Raw genomic sequence first — 24390 nt, 5'->3', positions numbered from 1 at the left:
ATATTTAAAAAAAAAACAAAACAAAAAAAAAAAAACTTAAGATGCATTGTTGAAGCACAAGACAGTGATTTTCAATCAAATAGATGACCGCTGCAAGAGCTTTATAACATACTGTACATCAAGCGGGCAATTTTTATCCAAGAAATGCATTTTTTCTGCCTGTGCTTTTCAAAAATATATTAAAAAACATACACAAATATCAATTTATCTGTCTAGCAAATCTAATAAATTGCCAGCGTGTTATAGGAAACCGTAGATATAAAATAAATTTTACTCAAACCTAAAATAGTGAAACTATTTGCTCTCTGCGCCGTTTCTCACAATTATCTTGAGATATGCTCAGTCAGTTTCAGGTTTAATTTCTCGCTTCGTCACATAATTTAAAACCTTATTAATAAGCATCCTCTCTGGAGGACACAAACACACATTTTAAGAACTGTAGGCTTGATGTGATGTCCATTCAGATTAAACACAGGCCTGCTAGGTAGACAGATGTATTAACCGAACCCCATAACACTGGGTGAATAACAAACTATTGGGAAAATAAGAATATTTTTTTTTTATAATTCTTTTTTAATTTTATTTTATCCCCTAGAGTTCCATATATTTGAGACACACAAATAATAATATATAATCTATATTTATTTATATATTTATTTCTGGCTCATTTGTGGGTAATCTTCACTAGCAGAACATTATTATTGCAAGTAAATGTAGAATAAAAAAAGGCACTTAAATAGATGCAGAAAAAAATGAGTGGCGCAAACAAAAGGTACGCAAACTAATGGAGGTTTAGAAGGTTTTCATCCAGTAACCACTTCATTCTTATCTTTTCTCACATATAAACCACTTCTCACACACGGTAACCAAATATTTTTCAATGATTTCCTGCTCATTTCACTATTGTTTCCGCACAGGAAAACCACTCAGCCTGTGAAGTGGGTGGAGGGTGCACAGAGCACAGTCTATCAGAACAAGCGTTGGATTCAGTGTAACACACACACGGTGTACACCACCAAGGATTGCAAAGTCTAACAGCCTATTGAACACAACTGCTCTCAGATGAATGGGTTTTGGAGGAACGCCTTACGGAGGGAGCAGATTATTAAAAGATATCGAAAACACTAAAAAGCTGGTGGGGATAATTCAGTCTAGAAGATTTGTGCAGTTGAACCAAATATTGGCACTAACCAAGGAAGCTAAAATCTGTGAAAGATGGAATAGAAAATGGACCGAAAACCATTTTGTGATGGAAAGTGAACAAAGCAAACAGTCAGTGTCCCAGTTAAGGTCTGTTTCATGGGCTTTCAAGCTATGACATGACAAGTTAACATGCAGCATAGTTCTCACACATACACAACATGAACATGTACAAATCTAGCTTATGCTGGAACATTGCTTGGTTTTCATCTTTGCAAGCTCGTTTCCAGCTTTGAGAAGATATGGTCGTAGCACATACTGTTGTCCTGTTATTTTACGAGTACTAACCACAACTGTGTGATATGCGTCCTGAACTCCACAACTCACAAAAGTCCTGTTCTATGAAGGATCTCCTAATGTAGGCACAGCTGGGTCACCAAAATGACTTGGCAATCCATTATCAGCTTCGTACTAATTCAGAAAACCCCTAGGAACTTGTCTTTTTGCACAGCTGGAAACAGAAAATTAAATGAGTTAGAGGATAAAAATCAAATTGCTGGATTGCAATCGCCAAAAACCTCAAGTTGCCCAAGTTTACTCCTGCTGTGTAGATTGTTGATTTTAAGGTTCAGCAACACAACACACAACAGGCGCATTAGAAATGGAATCTCATACATTCAGGCAGCAGAAAATACTTCCAAAAAGGATACCCTGTGCTCCAATGATAGCACAATTATATAAAATATTTGTGGAAGGAACGTGAGCAGGTAGGTTGATCCTACCCTTCACTAATCTTATTACACTTGTAGCACTGGAAAATTCTGGGCACTTCCCCTCTCAATTCCATCTACTGCTGGAGGTCATGGAGGTTGTATAAGCTACTCATACAGTAATTAAGGCAACGTATCCTCTTAAAACAGGTAAAAAGAGCTCTCCAGCAAGATTATTACGGTGTTTAAAGGATCAGGGTATGCGTGTACGGTCAGAGAGCGCATCCGCAGGATACCCTGCCAATGCAAAGAGTGACTTTACTATCATACAGGGGATTTCACATCAGAACCTCTTCATGGCACAATGACAACGGATCGACTGCATCATCTACATTAATCCACACAAGTATTCCTCGAAAAAAGAAAAGCAGAACCAGCAAAAGATGTATGAGAATATTTGTGGGAGTAGAGGAGTGGAAGACTGATTGTGTCCAATCCATGCAGCCCCATCATAATAGTTTATTACTTGGCCTCTAATCTTTCTGACTCATCCCAAATCAGTGGAATACCTAACTGTACATTTGCTGTTGGATAAAGGGTGCATTAAGGACCTTGGTGGCAAGTCTTAAAAAGAAAATGTGCTTATCAAATCTCTAGGAGACCAATCACTGCATGCGGATATGTACACTTCAATATCTAATAAACAAATCTAAATACAGACTGCAAGCTTCACAGATTACATCTCATTTGCAACTCGCACCCTTGCAATGACCTTCCATTGTGTGGCTCAATCAATGATTCTATAATTTCATACAGTGCTTCGCATATATGTTTACTAAAGCAGAAGGTATGGGTCAAAAAGAAAGGCTTCAATGTTAGGTAGTAAAAAGAAAACATTCTTTCTTAAAAAAAAATATGTTTCTACCACCAGGATTAAAATTTCCACACAGCAGTCCATAGGTTAATTCAATGCACCTATGTAAGAATAAAACTCATTACCTTGAGATGAGCTGCCGACAGGGAGGAAGAGCCTTAATTTACCAAAGGTTTATTTAAGGGCCCCGGGAACAACACACCATCCCTGTCATTTCATTCAGCCTTTGGAGAAATCCAATTTGGCCTCTTTTATTATGCATTCATAGTACCCATTGGTTTTTTTTATTGCATTTGCAGGAAGAAAAGACTATGCTGCTTTTGAGGTCTGCAAGCAAGCAAGCAAGCAAGCAGGACCAGCTGCCAGGAAGGCAATTTAGTCTTTAATGCAAGGTCCACAAGAAAATTGTTCACATACTATGTCCGGTTGGTAACAGATTTGATTTCTGAAGAATACCTTAATAAAGCAAAATATCTATAGATGTGATTGACACAAGCGACAGCATGCAATGCCTGACCTGACCCAGAACATACACATACACACATTCGAGAAAGATAACTTTCTTCTGACAGCTGGCTATTATGTAAGAGGAATTCACTCATTTGTAATTGGAACTGTCTTCTCCCCCCTTAAAATGGATGTGCAGTTCAGGGCCGACTTGATATCCCTTGTTTGATTAAGCCTCTAGACACAGAGGCTTACAGTGATGGTAGATATCGATATATATAAATGAAAAAACAAACTACCAAGTGTTTCTTAACATTATTGTTATTAGGGTTAAGCTACCCTAAAGAAAACATTAAATGTTAAAGTGGGTTCATTTCTGAACAGAACACTGGCTGTCTTTTGAAGGAGGTGCTGTGCCGTACAAGTCACAAAGCTCCATTTCTTCTAGGTTTCGGTAATTCCAGACCTCAGCCGATACGGCTGGAGAGACGTTGAAATATATGTCGGCACTATTCTGTTCCAAACTGAATACTTATTACCATGTTCAAATATGAAACGTGCCTTGAGAGTTTATAACCTCGCTTATAAATATGTAGAGGCATCTTGCGTCAGCAAAATGGTAACTAAATCATACATTGAAAACTCATATGACAATTTCATTTAGAGCAAATTCAATTGGGACATAATCATAAGTCCTTAACAAATAACGGCAAAGCTTGAGAAACGTTTGTCCAATTCATGGCTATATTCGCCTGATAAAGTATCATTAGCTGTGCGAGGATGACGTTGATGACGTCTGCCAGCAACTGATCATCGAAGGTATTCCAGTGAATGGAAATACATGCGTGAGTGATTACGTCGCCAGTCACCATATGCCCAGAGGCCATCCCGTTCACTCAGCAACAAAGTAGCAACAATCGAAAAATTGATTGATTGATTTTTAAGCAAAACTTATTAAGGCCACTTTTCCCCCAAATGTGGTTTACCTTCAAGTTCGGACAACTTCCATTTCAGGACCAAATTTAAAAACTGACCCTACAGCATACCAATGCAGCTGTAAGCATTGAAAAAGTTAAATCTGTAGCACCAAAGTCATAGCAACGTCTTTCCCTTCACACACCTTCAAGTCTATCCCTGTTGCACAATAGCCAGGCCCTCTGCTTTGTGTGGCCACCTAAATGATACCATATGGGGCCTCTGGTCTGTGGGAGTTTTCTTTGGAAACCTAAATGAAGATATTTGTGTTCCCGTCCCCTTCCCCCTCCCAGCGCTCTCAGCTAAAGTACACAAATCTCACACAAGCTTCCTTGTGCTCTCCCCCTTGTGTTTACGCCTTCCTCGGGCTTTGAAATGGTCCTTTATGTCCCTGCAGTGGAAAAACACTCTGGGCCGCAGCTTCTTTCACAATGTACGCAGCCAATTAAATAGGAAAGCAATACCTGGTTCAAAGTTTGGCTCCCAAAGTGGCACATTCCAGCAGACGGGACAGGGGCCAGAAAAAAGATCAGCTTACACTGGGGTTGCAAGAAGCTGAATTTTACTCTGACTCCTTCCTTTAGTTGCCTTCTTTTATTACAATAAAAGGGGGCTTCAGATGAACATATCTAAATGTTATATTGTACAGCATTACAAAAATATAGGTATGGATGCAAGATTACAATCACAATCAAGAAATAGTGAATAATGCTGGAATGTGGCAAGTGAGAGGCCAACAATGGGGTGGAAAAACAAGAAGGGTTCTCTGCCATTCTGGCAATGAGCAGGCTTAAGAAAACATGAGATAAAGTAAGGAATGGGCACAGATGAAGTGATTTATTTCACTTAGAAGGCAATTCCAGGAAGTGGAAAATTTGGGACTTATCCAGTACAAATTCTAAACGTATAAGAGAAGCCCAAAACTGTAATAGGGTCTGAGATATTCCATCTGGAAGCAGGGCAGACAGAACAGCCATTAATTAAGTGCATGCTTTTCTATGATAAAATCCCTTTTCATCATTTTGAGAAATGACGCAGCCAGTTCAGTCCTCTCTGGTTCATTGTGAAAAGGGCACAAAGCATTATTCTGACTGCTGACATTAGTCTTAAATGAACCCTTGGAGGGGAATCTTGCAGCATCAAACACTGCCACTATGGATAAGAGTTCTATGGCCCTGCTCCGTACTCCAGTACCAAGGAGGTAGAACAGGCTGCCATATTTAACCTTTGGTAGTGAATGTTGAGTTGTATATTAGAGACAGGTGACTAATGTAAAACATCTTTACACATGGAAGATACATTGGCGCGCAGGATTTCCTCCCCATTTAGTGAAATCTTGTGTGTGTTTATTCAGGCATCCATGTTTAGCATTTGAAAGGAGAAGAGCTACATGGTCAGACTGGGTATAATGCATGGATGGTAACAGTATCTAGAGTCAATGGCAGGAGACAATCATATTTTACGCACCTAGCACACAACGTGGATGTCCTCCCACTGGATGGACATTGTTTACAATCGTAAACTGTTGGCGCTATATAAATAAAGGATAATAATAATAATAATAATAATGTACAAAACCAAAACAAGCTATTAGAAGGATAATCACCCAAGAAAGGACACAGAAACATGAAATGAAAGCACAGCAGCCATTCATAAGAGCGACATCACAGTCTAATATTTAAAAGATATAACCAATACGAACAAAATATACATATATATTCAAACCATACACTTCTACTTTAATATCAAAAATATCCTTTATTGTTGTCTTAGTTCTGGAATATTTTGCAGTGTTTAGGGGTTCTGGTAACTCAGACAGTGCGTGGGAAATATATTAGAGTGACAGCACACAGAGAAGATTCCATGTGCCTTAACAAGATCCTTACATGATGCCTCCTTACTGCTTCAATACACAACACACTGGTTTGGATAGACAGGTCTATCAGCACCAAACCCAAGCAAGTCAAAGGCTCTAAAGAAAAGTGAAGGAACAACCCAATGGCTGCCACCAAGACAAAAACAGACACTTTTTGGACACCTCAAGGCAAACTTCTACAAAAATCTGCTGTCAAACTATATACATTGCACCTGGGCTTGTAGGAGTTACTTGGAGTGGCATCCCCAAACACTGCCTTACGCCCACCATGCAGAAGACTTGTTTTTCCCATAGATATCCAGTAGCCCATTCTGGGTATGTATATGCAAATCAGATTAACAACGATCAAGAAATACATTAAATGACATCTACAGGATGGTGACTAACTGCAGACGCAGGAAGATGCATATAGCTGTAAACTAAAAACTGCCCGGTAAACTGTCCCAAGCATGGCTGCGTTTGCTTAAGTTTGCTGTGACCTGCTCCTCTAGGTTGTAAGCAGGGCCTTCCTTTACCTAATGTATCAGTTTGTCTTTGTCAGTTCTAATTATGTCATACCCTTGGAGTGTATTTATTGTAGTAAGAGCTGTGTAAAAAATGTTGGCGCTGAATCAATAAATAATAATTGTGGGACACCAAGTGTTAAAGGTGCTGTAAATTCAAAAGCTTGTGTCATTGAAAGACCTTAAGGGTGCTAATCAAGACAAATTAAGATCTTAAGCAAGAGAAATAACTACATGCTGTTTCCCCCATTTGCATGAAAGGCAGCAGTCACAATTGAAATTTGTGCGAAAGTCACCTGCGGGCGACTACGAAGGGTCCCAGTAAGAGACGCAAGCTCTAGAAGCACTCGGTAAAAGGAGGGAGTTGGGGGACTAAGGCAAAAAAAAAAAACACCAGCTCAGCACAAAAAGGATGAGGAAAGCGCTGCGTGACAGAAGGCCTGAGGCATGCACGCTACTCCATGCACACATAAAACACAACCGACTACAAGTCTCATGTTAAGGAACGGTAGGAGAGGTGACCGCATGAAAACCAAAACACAAGTCCTCCTCAAGAGAGGAAGTGATCAAAGGGCTGGATATTACTTTCAAACAAACTCGTACAGCATGGGCCGTGTGTGTATAATAAAAGCTAAACCTATATGTATGACTTTGAAGTTTAACCTCCATTTGTTGTAACGGGGGTATTTTTACCCCTGAACTCTCCTTTCTGTCTTGCTTTTTTAAAGTAAACTGCAAAGCAGTCCCGGCAGGAAATCCGTGCTCCGATGTCCATACGTGTCTTTTTAATCCATACCATATTTATTTTCCCAAATACAAAAACAGTAATGTTGATAGACGACTTCAGTTTCCTTTCTAGAAGGAATAAACGAGCTTTAATAAAATGCAGAGAGCAGTGTTTACACAGGACGGTATCCTTTCTTTCCAATCAGTAGATTGGCATCCTGCTTCTGTACCAATATATCTTAACATGTGTTCATTTTATTCTCAAACTGTATACAGTCAGAACGTGCTGGTCCTCTATAAATTGATGTCGTCTAAAAAAAAAATAAAAAAAAACCCGCAAACATTACGTATACATTTCCAATATTTGCGTCCAATCTGTGTGGGAAAATATAGGATTTTTCACAAACCTAGAGAATATGTACCTTTATGGATTTTTTTATAACATGTAGCAGAACTTGTTTCAGCGGTGTCATTTCTGATGGACATATGTCCCAAAGTCTGGCTGTACAAACATGAATGATCTATACATGCTGCTTTATAATCAGATTATGCTGTCACAAGACTGACATTACTCGCACTAAAAGAGAAAGGTGTAAATTGCTTAACGTCTGGATGTGGTTCCCCTTAAAAGCAATGTCTGACACTGCTGGTGTGAATTAATTGTATAAACATATGCTTACTATTCCATCAGACAACACTGTGTGAAACTTATTTTTTCAAAAGAGAGACTGGTAGGGTTACCTCACTCAAACAACAAGAAAAAAAAGAATCGAATGTGAAGGGGTTAAAGTGACTTTCCTTCAACCAAGGACATGTACTTCCATATGTTTGTTTATTGCAGGGCTGTCTTGCATTTTAAGCTGTCTCCCTGTGTCCCCAGGTAAAGGAGTCAACTAGCCGCTTCAGGAAAAGGTGACCTATATAATACTGGAAAATGAATGCTCTTAATGCAGTTTACGTTACGTAGACATCTCAGCGGCTTCATAAAAATTATTAGAAACCTATATAAAAGAAGCACAGAAGCAGGGTGGAGGTGGCCAGATGGGTGGGTTGAGCTGCCGTTTCCTATGCTTTCTTAATGTAAACTCATACCTAATTCTGCTCCAAAGAGATTAAGAGAAAGACATCAAGTTTAAGAATCATCCAAACATGTAAGGTTCTATTCTGAACTACATAAAGAAACAGTACGATGAAAGCAGGCCGCGGCGTCACAGGAGGCCAATGATTGAGAGCTCTGTGTTGTTTGACCCGCGCATGGCGTGCATTGCTGGTTCCCTGCCTGTGCTGTCACCCCTGTGTTGTTGTGGCTTCATGCAATAAATAGTCATTCTCAGGAGCCTCGTTCTAGGTCTTTGTGATTTTCTGGACCCCTTTTGTTTGCTGCGACGCCGCTGCCTGCCTTCGTCTGACGGTTTCTTTATGAAGTTATATAGCCGAGACGCCAATTGCTGCCATCGCCAGGACAGCGGTAAGCACTCATTACCTATCAGTGTATTAAGTAGATACTAGCTGGCACGGAAGGGATTATATATGTTAATTTATTCTAAAAGTACCCTGGCAAACAATGTACAGCAACCTTTAAACCCTACTAAAAACACTCAAGGTTGCGAGTCTTATGGGAAAGGCAGAAGAAATCCCAGCAGTCCAGGGGTTGTTAAGCCGGTCTAAATTGTCAAGTTGTTTATACTAACAAGATACAAGAATGGTCTTAACATATGGACCTTTGTTTCTGAAAATGTTAAATTCCTTAAGATGCCAAACTCCTATGTCAGGGGTGTAAAAAAATGAAAGAATAAATAAAAAATAGTTGGATAGTCACTATAGTTTGGGATCGAGTGAAAGAAAGCATAGTCTGATTCTGATGTTAAGACTCAGGAAAATTTTACAGCAAACAGTAAATAACTCAGTGTTGTTATAAAATTATTCTCGGCACCAGAAAGTCTAACTAGTTGGACCTTCATGTTTCACAGACATTTCTGTAAAATAACAGGAGCAGACACACAAATACACATGCAATAGTACAACATAAAAACGCGATTAGAAGTAAACCCAAAAGAGCACTGTAGACATCATCAGAATGCCAATAATGCTGCCAAGGAGGTTAAGAAGTGTATGATAAAGATAAAAGTACAACTTTCAATACCAAAAAAGAAAATGGTAGAAAGTTCCCATACATCCGTTTGTGTTTGGAAATCGCAGGGAAGACAGCAAATAACTACACATTACATATAGAAACAGCAATTACAAACGTAAACTCAACATTAAAGCACATCTGTCACACAATGGCGATCTGTTGCATGGCGCCATCTTGTAGCTTGGTCTGCAGTTTCACTTGCCAATACTTGCACAAACCACAAGGATGAAAGGGATCCATAACAGTAACGCAAAACTTTCCTCAACGCATGCCAAGAACAGGGGAGGACTTCTGGAACGAAGCTACTTCAGGTAACTATGGTTTCACTACCAGGGACCTCCAAAAGGCAAAGTAGTCCTTTCTTATTTCAATTTTTTTAAGCCAACACACTACAGAATTAAATCAGTGGAGCACCAGCATCACCAAACATGTATTGGTGAATCAATGGTTTTAGGACACAATACCCCTTTTTCAATGTTGAGTCCTCGCGCTCCAAGCATTTGCGTGGATGCTAATTTTAGGGACAAGACAGGATAGATGTACAACGAGTGTGCCCTCTCCTCCTCTACGGCTAACAGACATATCTGTTATTATTCTTTTAAGGCAAACAAATACATTAGGTAAAGAGGGCCCTGCTCACAAGTCCAGTAAAGTGAATATTTTATTTAATGCTAAGACAATAGATATACAGCACTAAGATGCGGGATGCGTCTATCCCCATGCATCGGAATGTCAGTGTGACCCATACACAGCAGGACACCGGGAAGGAGGGAAATGTCTGGGTAATTAAAGTCCTTTGCAAGCCTCCAGTGTAGCTGATCTGCCTTTTTCTTCCCCTCACCGTTCCAGACCCCCAGCAGCATATCACATTCCTGTGTTCCTAGGGGAGGCAAGCAGAGAGGGGGAGGGTACTGGGAACGCCAATACTAAACCGATGTGACAAGCAGCTGAATGTGAAAGGTTGCACCTTCAAAAATGACACCACAGGACGGGGTCACCAGAAGCAGACAGGAATCCTGCAAAGACTCCCCTACCAAGGAGACCAGAGACACTCTGCACAGCAGGGCCCTTGGGCTGTGCTCATATTTTACAAACAAAATGTAAATATCTACGACATCCCCCACCTCCAAAAAAAAGGGGGGCAAGGATCAACTTTCCACCAAGCAATATTTTATTGGGGATTCTGAATTTGATTTATTTTAGAATCCAGAGAAACGAGAATTCAGAATTATCTGCAGAAATAGTTAAGGATATGCAATCACTAAGAAGATTACTGCCTACAGATCAAGAATATTGAAACTAGATTAAAAAGGCATGGAATAAAGATATGCAAAGACACATGTAGGTTGAAAGATATAAACATCTGATTGAGGAAGGCTCCGTGTGATATTTACAAAGCGTTGCGTGGAGCAAAAAAAAACAAACAAGACTAGCATTGTAAGATATAGTGTATTTACCCATCCCATAGAATTGTTACAGACCAAAAGTCAGAGTCCATGACACAGAGTGATGTCATGCCTGTATGGGTATTTCCTTTTGGTAATATTGTTATGAAGTGATGACAAGCAGAATCCACAGCAGTATTTCCTTCACGTTTAGATGAAACGGCACACAGGACAAAGACCATGCAAGCAGCCCAGAGCCGCGATTCAGAAAATCCAATGCAAGACACTGAACCAAATCAAACAGAGTGAAATTGTTCTGTAACTATATCTATTATAGATTTAACATTTCAAGCGCCTAATTAAAGACACAGATTGTAAAATATGGTCCACCGGAGGACATAGCAATTAAATCACTATTATCAAAACAAATCTAGCATTTTTCCTTTATATTATTATTATTATTATTATTATTATTATTATTATCTTTTATTTATATAGCGCCAACAGTTTACGCAGCGCTTAATACAATACATAAATTCAAGGGGTATGACAAGACAAGAATTGACAGACTAAGACAAACCGATACATTTGGTGGAGAGAGCCCTGCTCGCAAGCTTACAATCTAGAGGGAAAATGGGGTGATAAACATAAGGCATAGAGAAAGGGTGAGAGGTATTGTGGGGGTATCAATGACAAGGATGTTCTAGCAGCTAAGATGGTATGCTTCTCTGAAGAAGTGGGTTTTTAGATGTTTCTTGAATGTCGGGAGGGAGGGTGAATTCTGAAGGTTCCTTGGGAGCAGATTCCAGAGATATGGGGCAGCTCGAGTGAAATCTTGTAGACGGGAAAAGGAAGAGGTGATGAGTGAGGAGGAGAGCCTTAGCCCATGGGAGGAACGTAGGGATCGAGTAGGAGAGTATTTGCTAATGAGGTCAGAAATGTACGGAGGAGCGGTATTGTGGATGGCCTTATATGTCAGTACCAGGATCTTAAATTTAATTCTAAAGGTAATCGGAAGCCAGTGGAGGGTTTCACAGAGGGGGGAAGCAGAAGAGGAGCGACGTCCAAAGAAGATGAGCCTAGCAGCGGCATTAAGGATAGACTGTAGTGGAGAGAGTCGAGACAGTGGAATGCCAACCAGAAGAGTGTTGCAGTAGTCAAGACGGGAAATGATAAGTGAATGAACCAGAGTTTTTGTGGATTCTTGGGTGAGGAATGGGCGGATACGAGAGATGTTTTTTAGGTGCAGGCGGCAGGATCTGGCGAGGGACTGAATGTGAGGGATGAAGGAGAGGTTTGAGTCAAGGATGACCCCAAGGCATCGGGCCTGGTTAGTAGGAGAGATTGTTGTGTTGTTAATGGTGATAGAGAATTCAGGTAGTGGAGTGGAGATGGAGGGAGGGAAGATAATGAGTTCCGTTTTAGAAAGATTAAGTTTCAGGTAGTGTTGTGACATCCATGAAGAAATAGTAGACAAGCAGCTGGTGATCCGGGACATGAGAGATGGAGAGAGATCAGGAGAAGACAGGTAGATTTGGGTATCATCTGCATATAGATGATACTGGAGGCCAAATGAGTTGATTAGTTTGCCAAGAGAGGAAGTATAAAGAGAGAACAGCAGAGGGCCAAGGACTGAACCTTGGGGGACACCAACCGAAAGTGGAAGGGGCGAAGATGTGTTGCCTGAGAAGTTGACAGAGAAGGAACGGTTAGACAGATATGAGGAGATCCAGGAGAGAGCTGTATCTCGAATGCCCATAGAAGCAAGTGAGTCAAGAAGAAGGTGGTGATCAACAGTATCGAAAGCAGCAGAGAGATCCAGTAGAATTAGAATAGAGTAGTGACCTTTAGCTTTGGCAGAGAGCAAGTCATTGGAGACTTTTGTTAGAGCTGTTTCAGTAGAGTGAAGAGGTTTGAAACCAGACTGAAGAGGGTCAAGGAGGGAATTAGAGGAGAGGAAGTTAGTGAGGCGATTGTACACAATCCGTTCAAGCAGCTTAGAGGTAAAAGGAAGCAGAGAGATAGGGCGGTAGTTAGTCAAACAGACGGGGTCTGAGGAAGGATTCTTTAGAATTGGTGTGATTAGCGCATGCTTGAAGGCAGATGGTACAGATCCAGATGATAGAGAAAGATTGAATAGGTGGGTAAGTGATGGACCAAGGGATGGACATAGAGACTTTGTGAGGTGTGAAGGGATGGGGTCAAGGGGACAGGTTGTTGGGTGAGAGGAAGAAAGAAGAGTGGCTATCTCTTCTTTGGTTGTAGGGGAATATACCATGGACTGAGCGGATTTGGGATGGTAAACTAGGTGGCCCACTCCACAAATGAAGGCGCAGCCTGCTATAATAACTAGGTGGAGGATCAGATCTTTATACATACACAAGCCAGTCCAGACAGTATTTTTTTGGTTACGTCCTTGATACTGCGCCAGGTTTGGCATTTCTTCCCACACATTAATATCTCTTACACTGGGCAATTTGCCTAAAAGTAATTTAAAACCGAAAGTTTTTTTTTTTGTTTTTTTTTTTTTAAACGATAGAAGGTATAACGTGTTAAACCCCAGAGGATGTTTTCACAGAGCAAACCTAAAAACAGCTAGCTTCTCCATGAGGGCTTCTGTTTTTTTAGTCCAATAATAGCAATTAAAAATAAAAATGATTAATTTTGATCAGTAAATGACCGGACGTATCAATATTTCCAATAGCATCAGCGTCTAGCATGACGAGCACTTACTGAGGTTAATATTTGGAAGTTCATGTACAGAAGAGCCAAGAATCACGGAGGTTAATTATTTCAGTGTTTTATTTTTGGATTTAAGGTTGGGGGAGGGTAGTTTATTTTGGATGGATCCATCCACAGTGCAATTATCAGGTTCCAGACTGTTACTGGAACATATTCCGCTTGCGCAAGACATGGCAAAACTGCAACCAGATCTGCTCGTAATTAAAAAGGTGTAACGGCGTTTTTTTTATACATATATACAGAAGATAACGAACAGCTGTTATTCTCTCTTTTTTTATCATTCTTTATTAAATTTTTATAAAAAGATCAAAGAACAAATAGACTTACAACATACATACAATACCTCACATTCATAAATTACAGATATGCATTGAAAATGCACATACACATTTATACAAGTATTTTTAATGTATTCCGTTAATACTCATAACATAATATATTACAAAATAATAATTTTAAATATTCATACACCCAGTGGTTCCTTGGGGAGGGATCGTGAAATGACGGGGCCAAAATAGGTCTAGCACATAGGCCACCGGAGCAGTGCTGCGGGTAGGTCAATGCACAGGGAATTTTTAATCAGTTAAATACAGTCACTTCCTCTCTCTTTTTTTATCTTTACTTTAAAGGTAGATTTTTTTTTTTTGCCATAATCTATTGAGTCTATTTAGGAGTCTTCCTAGGTTTGGGTTAAATATATTTTCTCTGCAATTCAGAGGTGGCTGAAAGTGGCAAAAATATCAATGAGATGTTAGAGACAGAAAGGTTAACATTTCAGTATCAAAAATTGGTTTCCATAATAGAACCCTGTGGTTCAGTAAATCTAATGAGCTTGACTGTTGACCGTTTCAATGAATGGACTCATCTTACTCGAAACTAAAAAGGTTAGAACGGGATAACAGCATTTAAGTAAAGCCCAGTGGGTAGACATGGGAATAGGAGATTCTTATCAGGACCAGGAGCAACAGACAAATACAGCACATACATCACTAAATGTGAACATTCAAGTATAATAATAGTTTCAGGGGCACACTTCGCTATATGGGGGCTACACGAATCCAGGAGCCAGCAAGCCATGCTATTTAGGTCTGGCATCTATTGGTTAAACCCATGACTAAAGAAGACCATCTAACCTCGTAGATGTGGCTGATTATTTGTAGAAAATGACAGACACCCCCCTCCCCCCAAAAAAAAGACACTACTGGGTGTTTTTTTGTCTTAAATATTTAATAAACAAAGAACAGAAAAAGGTCCTCCTCTCCAACCACACCACAAGCCGAGAGACCGATTCCAGCTAACACTCACACAATCATCACTGTGAGAAAGCTGCCGGTTTGGTACGCCGTCCAACCGTTTGGTGCGCACAGCAGTGATCATCTTATATTAAGCATTTCTGAAAGACGCTTCCGGAGCTTCATGGCCGAGGAGCCAAAAGCTAGCGAAAGGCAATTTGAAATACTGCTTATTGCACGGCCACTTGAAACAAGTAGCAATCGGAGGGTGTGATCGCTCACTGGGGTCAGGCTGGTGCCCGTCTCTAACAATACAATTTCACGGGCTCTACACTCATTGTGTCACTCGCAAAAGAGCGCTAGCCACACTGGAGTCTGCCGTACTCCTTAAATCAAGGCGACATTTTTCTCCTATTCATTTGTAAAGCGCTATATAAAAATGGTGAAGCACGGAAATAAATAAGCGGGAAGAAAGCAGATTTAATTACCCACAATGGAATGCACCCAATCAGCAAACGCTTTAACAGAATTAAAATGTGCAGTACGTTTATCAGGAGGTTACTGCATATCTTAATTGTATTTGTTAAAGTGTATACAGATTGGAGATCTTTATCTTGCACACGGCAATGAGACAAATGCTTTAAGGACCACAAGTAAATACATGCGATCCTGGTCTTAGCCACTAAGGCATAACGCACACTATGGATTCCTATGCATATGTGAAAAATGCATACATTATTCATTCTACTGAAACACACCGACAATAAAAATATCTGCCTGGGTTGATTTATATAAAGTGTGTTTACTAATGGATACAAAAAGTAGTTTTTTGTGTGGCATTAAAGTAATGTTAAAGGGGAACTGTCACCATACTTTTATACTATTTTGATATTGTTCTATGGTCAGAAGGAATACGTAAAACTTATTGTTGCAAAAAAGCAAAATGCATCTTTATTCACGACAATACTCTAGATCAGTGGTTCTCAACCTTCCTGATGCCACGACCCTTTAATACAGTTCCTCATGTTGTGGTGACCCCCAACCATAAAATTATGTAATTATATATTGTGAAATATGTGTTTTCCAATGGTCTTAAGCGACCCCTGCGAAAGGGGTCGTGACCTACAGGTTGAGAACCGCTGCTCTAGATCCTTATACGGAGCTCCTAGCGTCACCTCAAGCTACTTCCGCCACTTACTATACCAAGTCCGGGTAAGAAAGGTGACACTCAACCATGGCAAACACTGGGTATATTGCCTGTAACTAACACAAAGAATAAAAAGCAACCACATTCTGCTAAGTATCCTAAGGATGACATAGATACACAGGGGGATATGGTGTGTGTTCCGCTTTAAACACTCATACATTAGTAGCTAATTCAAGTTAATACATATGGGTAGGCATGGTTTTATTTATCTACACAGATCAGCACCTTTAGGTGATGACGTAAGAGGAGGAGATGGCTTGTAGCTACTTATTAAAAATAAATAAAACACACACATAATGGCTTAGTCTTTAGATATGCCTGGCAGGCCACAGAGTATATAATCCCATACATAAGCAGAGCGAAATAAACATGAAGGCCCCAGACACCCACTCACATCCCGAGGGTTTCCTGAAAACCAGTTTGAAAAATAGAATTCTAAAGAGTCGCCGCACAGAGCTTTGATGGAAGGTTTGGCAGCACAATAATTAAGCTCATAACCAAACTGGAAATCTCATTCAGAGTTTCGCAGCCACCTCCCTTGCCTTTATATTTTATTTACAGACTAAAGAAAATGTTCCATTGCCTTTGCTTGAAAGGAATGCATTTTCCTTCAGCAGCCTTTACAGCAGACTATAAATCACCTTTACTGCACGGCTGCTTAGTGGCAGAAAGTTCCAAGGATCATTTAATGCTTTACGTATGTGACATGGAGATTTATTTTTAAACGTAGTTATCAGTTTCAAAGCTCTGCAATCACGAGCAAAGCAAAATACAGAAAACAAGCAAAAACCTCCCAAATACAACATTATCACAACTCCCTTGCATTACAAATCTCAGTCGGCGACTAAGGCGTTAAAACAACTACATGGGCACAATTTCGGCCCTTTTCACACCCATGCAATACACTACATTGGGGAAAACAGATAGAGCTCCCTTCCTTTGGAGGACAAAAAGATGGTAGGTTAATGAAAACAACGTTTAAAAGGGACATTATAGCCTCCAATGTCCCACCTTCTTTTAAAACATAACAAATGCTATTATACAGATCTTAGTTGGGACTAGGCATCGATATAGAGACCAAGAGAAGAAGGCAGTTTGAGATTCCGCTATGATACTAAATAATAGGGAATTACAGGAGCTCTCGATGGATAGTTACACATGTAACTATATTGTCACCTTTAGTTCCCTACTTTGTATAAGTTTGATGTGTCCACTGAGAGACATTTCAGAGAATAAACAATGCACAAATATATTCACAAATGTGTTACAGGGATGTCAAATGGGCTTATTCACTAAAGGGAGAGCTGGCAGCAGAAGCGTGGTTCCAACTCCCTCAATTCACTTCCAATAAAAAGAGCCAAGACTGGCAAATTACTCTCGTAGAGATTGAACTCACCATGAATAATGGCAATTTTTGAAGATACCTGAGAAACCTCACTCAATTCGCAGTATGTCCTACAATAGACAGACCCTCAATATTCCATCCATTTGCAATATTTCTTCTCATGCGCTCCAACTCCCCATAGGCCTCTCAAGAAGTGATTTTTGAAGCTCTTCATCTGGCAATATTATTCAAAAGAAAATATGCTCATTATAGTTGAAGACGCATTTATGTGACGGAAACACCTCCATGTTTAATGATTTTCTGTCACAACGCAGCATTCCGGAGATGTTTGTTAAAAATCACTTTACGCAAAAGTAGACAAAGAGGTATAAAATATATATTTAGGATTTCTTCACCCATTTCATTCACAAAAGTACTATTTTTGGTACTTAATTGTTTTCCTTGTGTTTTTTATTTATTTTTTTCCTGGAAAATTATTTTGTATACTCATTGACTGGTAAAGTAATAATTTTAAAAAATTCCAGGTTGCAGTGATGTAGGATACGTTGTCACACATGTTTCAGATAGCAAACAAGCAACAACTGTTTTACAATTAAATGCATGACTGACAAACCTGTGCATACAAAATCTTTAACTTCAGTAACATACCGTGTCCTACAAGCTTCTTTTAACAGAAGTCTTTATTAGTCTGTAGGCGCCGTGTCCGTGTTAGCGTGCGGTCACAAATCAGTGAACAGGTACACCATACAGTGGGAAATACTGGCAAACTGCCCCCAATAAAACAAAAACATAAAATATAATTAAACTTGTATGAACTTATTTACTAAACTGGTGCGAGCGTGTATGTATATATATACACATTAGCTACATACGCGAACATTATTTAATGCATACACTTTAGTCATTTATGCATTCAAATGACTGTTGTAAGAGATTACCTTTACAGAAGTTGGATCAAATGGCCATCTGGACATAGTTGTAGCAGATCATGGTGTCAAAGGTGACATAAACAACATTTTAAAAAGTTAACAAATAGAATTTCTTTGCTTAAAATTCATTCCCAGGCTTAGTTGTAAAATAAAGACCAGAGCAACAAGCAATCTAGACACCGAACTGACAAAATACTGAGCGAGATTCCTCAAATCCCTCAGCATAAAGCAATATACACACACATACACATACATATACATATACAGACACACACATGCTCGGAACACACTCTGACCAGTGATGACCAAACCAGTCCTAAAGGTTCTTACCAAGCCAAGTGACTCGGGTTTGCACAGTTAATAACCAATTCCATTTAGTACCAAAATGCCACAAATGGTCTAGATGCTCCCCAGCAGCACAAGGTAAGATTAAATGTATAGTAACACAAGGCGCAGAGACCCGTCATGATTTAAAAAGGTCATATGAAAAATCATTAGGCGTTTCATGTAGCCACAAGATAAACAGCCTTCCATGCGCATACAGAAAACAGTAATGGCAGGAAGCAAAAGCGTCCACCTCCCGAAGTCACATTAAGCACTGAGACTTAATGAGCCAGACACACAGCATTACTGCGACCGCTGAACACTCACTTACACAACGAGAGGGTAGGAGTGTTTACAGCCGTTTATGAACGCAATCATATGTCAACTAATTGCACATAAACTACTGCACAGGAGCAAACAGGCAGGCGCTCCTGCCTTCACGCACAACGCAGGATAATATCTCTACAGACAGCGTCCTGACCAACGCATCCAAACGGAAAAGCTTCTACCAAAGATACCTTTACAAAAAGGTGAACACTAACTAACCTGCCTTGATTCTCCTAAGACTAGAGACAGATAAAGTAAAGCGTATATTTTTTTTTTTCATGAATAAAACGTTACGCGGCCGACGGGCTTGTTTTAACTTGATCGGAAGCCCAAGAGCTGGTATGAACTTTTGTCTGCCGATTATTTCCATAATAGATTCATTTTAGACTATGTTACAGTACAGTTAAAAAGGTAGGAAAGGGTTAATAACACAGAACCAGTAAAGTGCATATAGAGCATTTCTTGGGGGGGCACAAAACAAAAACAGACCTTATGGGCAAACAGCTTATTCTAATGAAGCACACATGCAGAGAATGAAGGAATGAATGAGCTCTTCTTCATTTTACTTTAGAGTAAATCACACGAGAAGAGATTATCCGTGGCCAAAGTGCCAAACACACACATTACTCCTACATCCTTAAGAAACTCAAGAGAAAATGTTAAGCGCATGCATGGTCTCCATAGTAACACTTCATATCTCTAACACTGAAAACTGGACGAAGGTGGAGAGTGCCGAGATGCTAGAAGCAGTCCCTATAAGCCATACATACTGAGGTGAATTAGATCATCACTGATCCAGCTAAAGAAAGCAGGGCAGTACTAGTGTTATTTGTTCGCATGCGATCTATCCGCTTCTCTGCGTGAGAGCACCCAGGGAAGTACACCACATACCTACAGAGTGACGTCATGCCAAAACGCCACATACCTACAGAGTGACGTCATGCCAAAACGCCACATACCTACAGAGTGACGTCATGCCAAAACGCCACATACCTACAGAGTGACGTCATGCCATAATGCCCTACAAGAATACAAATGCAGACACTGGCTGCCACTACTTATACCTATGATGTAACCTGTCCTGATTTAACACTTATAAAAAACAAACACACACTTTATGGCACAGAAGCAAATACATCAATCCTAAATGCCTTGTGTGGGGAGTACAATACCAGCCCTAACACAAATAAGACAACAAGTGAGTCTCATGGATTAACATCAATTACACACTGAATAGGTCATCGGAATAAGAAATTAATGCCTACGGTAAACACTACAGTCCTCCATAGCGCGCTTTGACTGATATCCCCGTCGGATTACGGGCCATTCAGTCAGAACGACACACAACTATTTGGTTAATATGGGATTGCTTAGGAATATCCTTATAACACGCACAATTCTGGGACCCCTGTCCTTAAGCATACGGATCATGAAGGCTATTACGTCCTCTGAGTGAACAAAGGAGCTGTGGTTCATGAGGACTGCAGGACTTCTACCTCACACGTATGCCCATGGGGGCCTTTCAATATTCTACCAAAAAGGCACTAATAAGAAACTTGCCTCCTCTGTTTGAGGCATCTACAATGCCTTCTTCTCTGAACCCTGCTTACAACATTTCTTAAAGTACCAGGCAGCTAGGCATCTGCTGTCAAATTAAAAATATGTGTGTGTGTGTGTGTGTGTGTGTGTGTGTGTGTGTGTATAAGTGATTTGAGATAAGTGGAAGACTGTCTGCTTGCGCGGGTTCAGCCACACTCATCGGTATTTATGAACAGTTATGTAGCAAACAGGGAGACTGGCAGCATTAACATGTGCATTTTACATTAAATATTAAATATGTACTTTAGTAATTTTACACATCAGCACTTTATATAAAAAAAAAATCATTTCCAATCAGTACCAGACTAATATTTTAAAATTAATTTTATTCCTGTATTTAATATATGTATACAGAAGGATAGTCACTTAAAAAACATACATATAAAAATATTTTAAATCTGCAGTTACTACTCTCTTGCACATAACATTAAACTTTCTAACATACAGATTAGTGAGGTAAGGAATGAACTTGGATGGCGACAGTCCAATCCATCAGAGAGTGATATAGTATAACTATCATACACAGGGATGCGGGCAGGAGGCGTACATTAACTTATATGACATGCCATCCAGAAGCTGAAGCATGTCACGGGAGTCCTGGCCAGCGATTACCAGTTCTCTAAACGGATCTCTGAATTGCGAGTTATTTATTGACTAAAGGCAGTCTTTAAGTATGAACATACAATGATCTCAAACTGTATACATTGTACTGTGGAATTTGTATACAGTTTTGAGTAACAATACATGGGAATGGAGGAGAGGAGTTAAAGAAATCCAGACACTAAAACCCACACTGGGTATCTACATGGAATATGCCCACCCTGCGCCATGGACAAATACTAAGTAACCAGCGCCAGCTATCACAGAAAATCAACAACCACCCTAAGGACACAATTCTCAAGACATTGGTGCGGAAGGGCCATCAAAATGCCAAATGCAAAAGGCCCATCACCCCACCAGACAGTATCTGTCAAACAGCACAGTCCACTTGGCTAATCATGAGGAAATTAAGCAGGCACCGGTTGACCTGTGTGCCCATTTGTCATGGAGAACAAGGCCCAAGCCAGGCACAGGTGGGCAAACATATCACTGCCTATGCTAGAGCCCATAGATAAAGATCACCAAGCTTCCAAAATCTGATGTAATGTCCCAAAGCACAGAACCGCTAATGAGCACAGCACTGTACAGAAAATACTAGCACAGCACTGTACAGAAAATACTAGCACATCCCTTAATCTTTTTGCATTGGTTTCCCAACCCGGTGTCCGTGCCCAGATGCCCCCAACTCCATCTTATTGAATCACAGCAAGTCCTAGTCCCGGTCTGATAGCCCCTGCATCCCCGGCTACTTTACAACTCTCTGCCCAATCTTGTCTCCTCCATCCCAATCACTGCCTCCTACCCACCCCCACAATTCTAAATTCATTTAATAACCCGTCCCGCTTGTACCCCACGCCCGCCGCCTTCCTGCGTGACCGGTTCCTCACCTGCAGCTTTATTTGCGGCTCCAACTGGCTCCTTCCCGACAATTAAAAGGATGGCAACCGCAAGTAGCCCCCGGACAACCGACCCCGGGGGGCCCCGAGCCGACATCCCGTGCCTTCTCACCGACTCCCGCTTCTCACCATCCCGCAGCGGAGACCGACACACCCCGGGACTTCTCGCTTCTGGCACACCGACTGCGCTGAAAAACGAGCGCAATCAGCAGAGCACCAAAAACCAAGTGGACTGCGCGCTCCCCCGCTCAGCGCGCCGCCGCGGCTGCATCACGCTAGACGACCGCGCGCAGTAAGGACCGCCCACTCCCGCCTAACGTGCGCGCGCACCTGTGCGATTCCTTTTTTTTTTCCCTTCTTCTCCCTTCACATCGCGCGTACTACGGGCATGTACTGGAGAGTCACGTGCTGAGAAAGTACAAAGCGCCGGCTCCACCTCATCGGCAATGATCCTTTAACGCAGCACAACCACCCTGCCCCCATGTAGCGTGTCTTGGGGTTCTTTTAGGGTGAGCCTTGCCATACATTAAAGCGGTTTTTCTCTGTGTATAACTCTTTACCTACGTGAGTATACCCCCAGGTACAGCCGTCCTTCTGCTTAAAGGCCAGTATTTAAGCCACGCAGAGAAATGCCCGGAAATACCATTGTTTTTCGCGGAGATATTAATCACCCTGTATCCATGAGTTTGGCTGTTCGGTTGTTTCTCATGGTTGTATTCCCAAGAGTTGACAAATGTATGGATGCTTCGCCGCGGGGTGATTGTGTTCATCACACGGCGGGGCGTCTAAAACACAATGTACGTCCCCACAGCCACGATTCTGAGGTGGAAGGGGCGAAATAGCTGTTAGGAATGGCAAGGGGAACACGGAAAATCTGGGAACAAAGCCTTTTTAAAGTGAACGCACTGTGTGCGCCCTTTACACAATAATACCTACAAAGCCAATTCAGGCAAAGTCACAAAGAGGGGGGATTCTATATAAATCTTGAGGAGGCCACTAAAGAAAAAAACCCACCATCCTCCCGTCACTACCCGTGCAGATACTGCATGCACCGCTTGCCAAACACGTCTAATACGCGCCAAGGAAGGTATGAATGTGGCTGCCCGGTGTCAGTATGGCAGCACCTCCTCGGATCATGTCTTTGCCACCCGCCCCTGTCACATTTTTGTTAGGCTTCTTGGGCAACCAACACCTGTTGAGCATGATGGGAGTGGTAATTTTGCAGCGCTCGGAATGCCGGAGATCTACTGTCATGTCAGCTGTCGTGCAGTGCAATTCCCATCCACCCCAGGCAGACACTGGTTAATGGATGATTAGAGTTGCAATCGACAGCAGCTGGAGTGGCAGGGGTCGTATGGCCAGGGAAATGAGGGGCTTTATGATGTAATCAAGGGGCGCCCCTGTGCGACGCAGAAAGATACCGGCACTGGTTACAAAGAATACCCAGATGATAAGTAACCGGAGCACAAAGAAGTGATCGCGCCAATGCTGATCAGCAGTTTTTCAGTTAAAAAGACCCATCCTCCACAACAACCCAGACTCCCCAGCGCGATCAGTGGACACGCGTGCCAAGTCTGGGGCATTCGGCCAAGAGCATACATTGTACAGTCCGGGCACTGGAAGGGTAAAGAAGCACACAGACCGACAAGAGAAGCCGCTGTAACTTATCCCAGAGGCCTCCAGTGGCCGCATATGGAAGCGCAGGTTAGCAAACAAAAGGAACAAGTTTGTGCTTCTCCTAATTCCTCGAATCAGAACAGATCAGCAGCCCGTCTGTGTAATGCACACAAAAAATCTGGTGCCAAGGAGCAACCAACAGAATGTTTCCATTTGTACCCATGGTGATTAAACCACAATTTAAACTGTTGACACAGAACAGTTCTTTGGAATGGTCTTCAGAATCTTAAATAAAGAGTGTCCATTTGGTAGCTTGACCTAAAGAAGCACAAAGTGTGTGGTCTACAGGGTCACTTACACTTAAAATAATCGTCAGTGTACTTGGTGACATTGGACAGTAGGGTTCCCCAGTGGTCTGCCGTTTAGTGGGCCAATTGAGAAGACCTGATCTAGTCTGTAATGTCCACTTACACTGCAGAGGCACATATCAAGCAGTATCTCTTCTCCCACTCCACCAGACCTTCTCAGGAGCAGTGCTCTGCAGAGGACATGCAGAGCCAGGAAGTGCTTTAGCGCTTGGTGGTCCTGGGTAATATCTCCCAATCCCACACAAACACAGTATTGCAAAATAATATATATTTCACTGGTTGCATTATGCCCTTTATGAAAGCTAAAGGGACTCTTCAACCATCATATACACTTTAACGCACAGGGGTTGACTGGACTAGGGGCCAGTTTGAAACTCAATTCATACTGGCAAGGTTGCATGCATCCAGAGAAAAAGAGTGTCAGTTTGAGAGCT

At 41.2% G+C, this 24390-nt stretch overlaps 1 protein-coding gene across 1 annotated transcript in view; it reads right to left on the bottom strand.

The window, feature by feature from the left end:
* The window catches only part of LOC149297663 (neogenin-like), a 65514-nt gene extending 42289 nt beyond the window's left edge, over positions 1-23225 (bottom strand). The window contains exons 1-2 of the mRNA XM_089488152.1: positions 23047-23225; positions 21963-22159 (exon numbers count right to left, since the gene is read on the bottom strand). Of these exons, the coding sequence (XP_089344278.1) occupies positions 21963-22159; positions 23047-23225 (376 nt within the window). The remainder of the gene's footprint in view (positions 1-21962; positions 22160-23046) is intronic.
* Positions 23226-24390: the final 1165 nt, after the last annotated feature.

Source organism: Sceloporus occidentalis, unplaced genomic scaffold, assembly GCF_023333645.1.
Source record: "Sceloporus occidentalis isolate IW3139 unplaced genomic scaffold, rSceOcc1.0.p SCAF_37, whole genome shotgun sequence".
In the NCBI taxonomy this organism is placed as follows: domain Eukaryota; kingdom Metazoa; phylum Chordata; class Lepidosauria; order Squamata; family Phrynosomatidae; genus Sceloporus; species Sceloporus occidentalis.
Note: the sequence above shows the minus strand (reverse complement) of the source record. Positions and strands in the feature narration are given on the sequence as shown.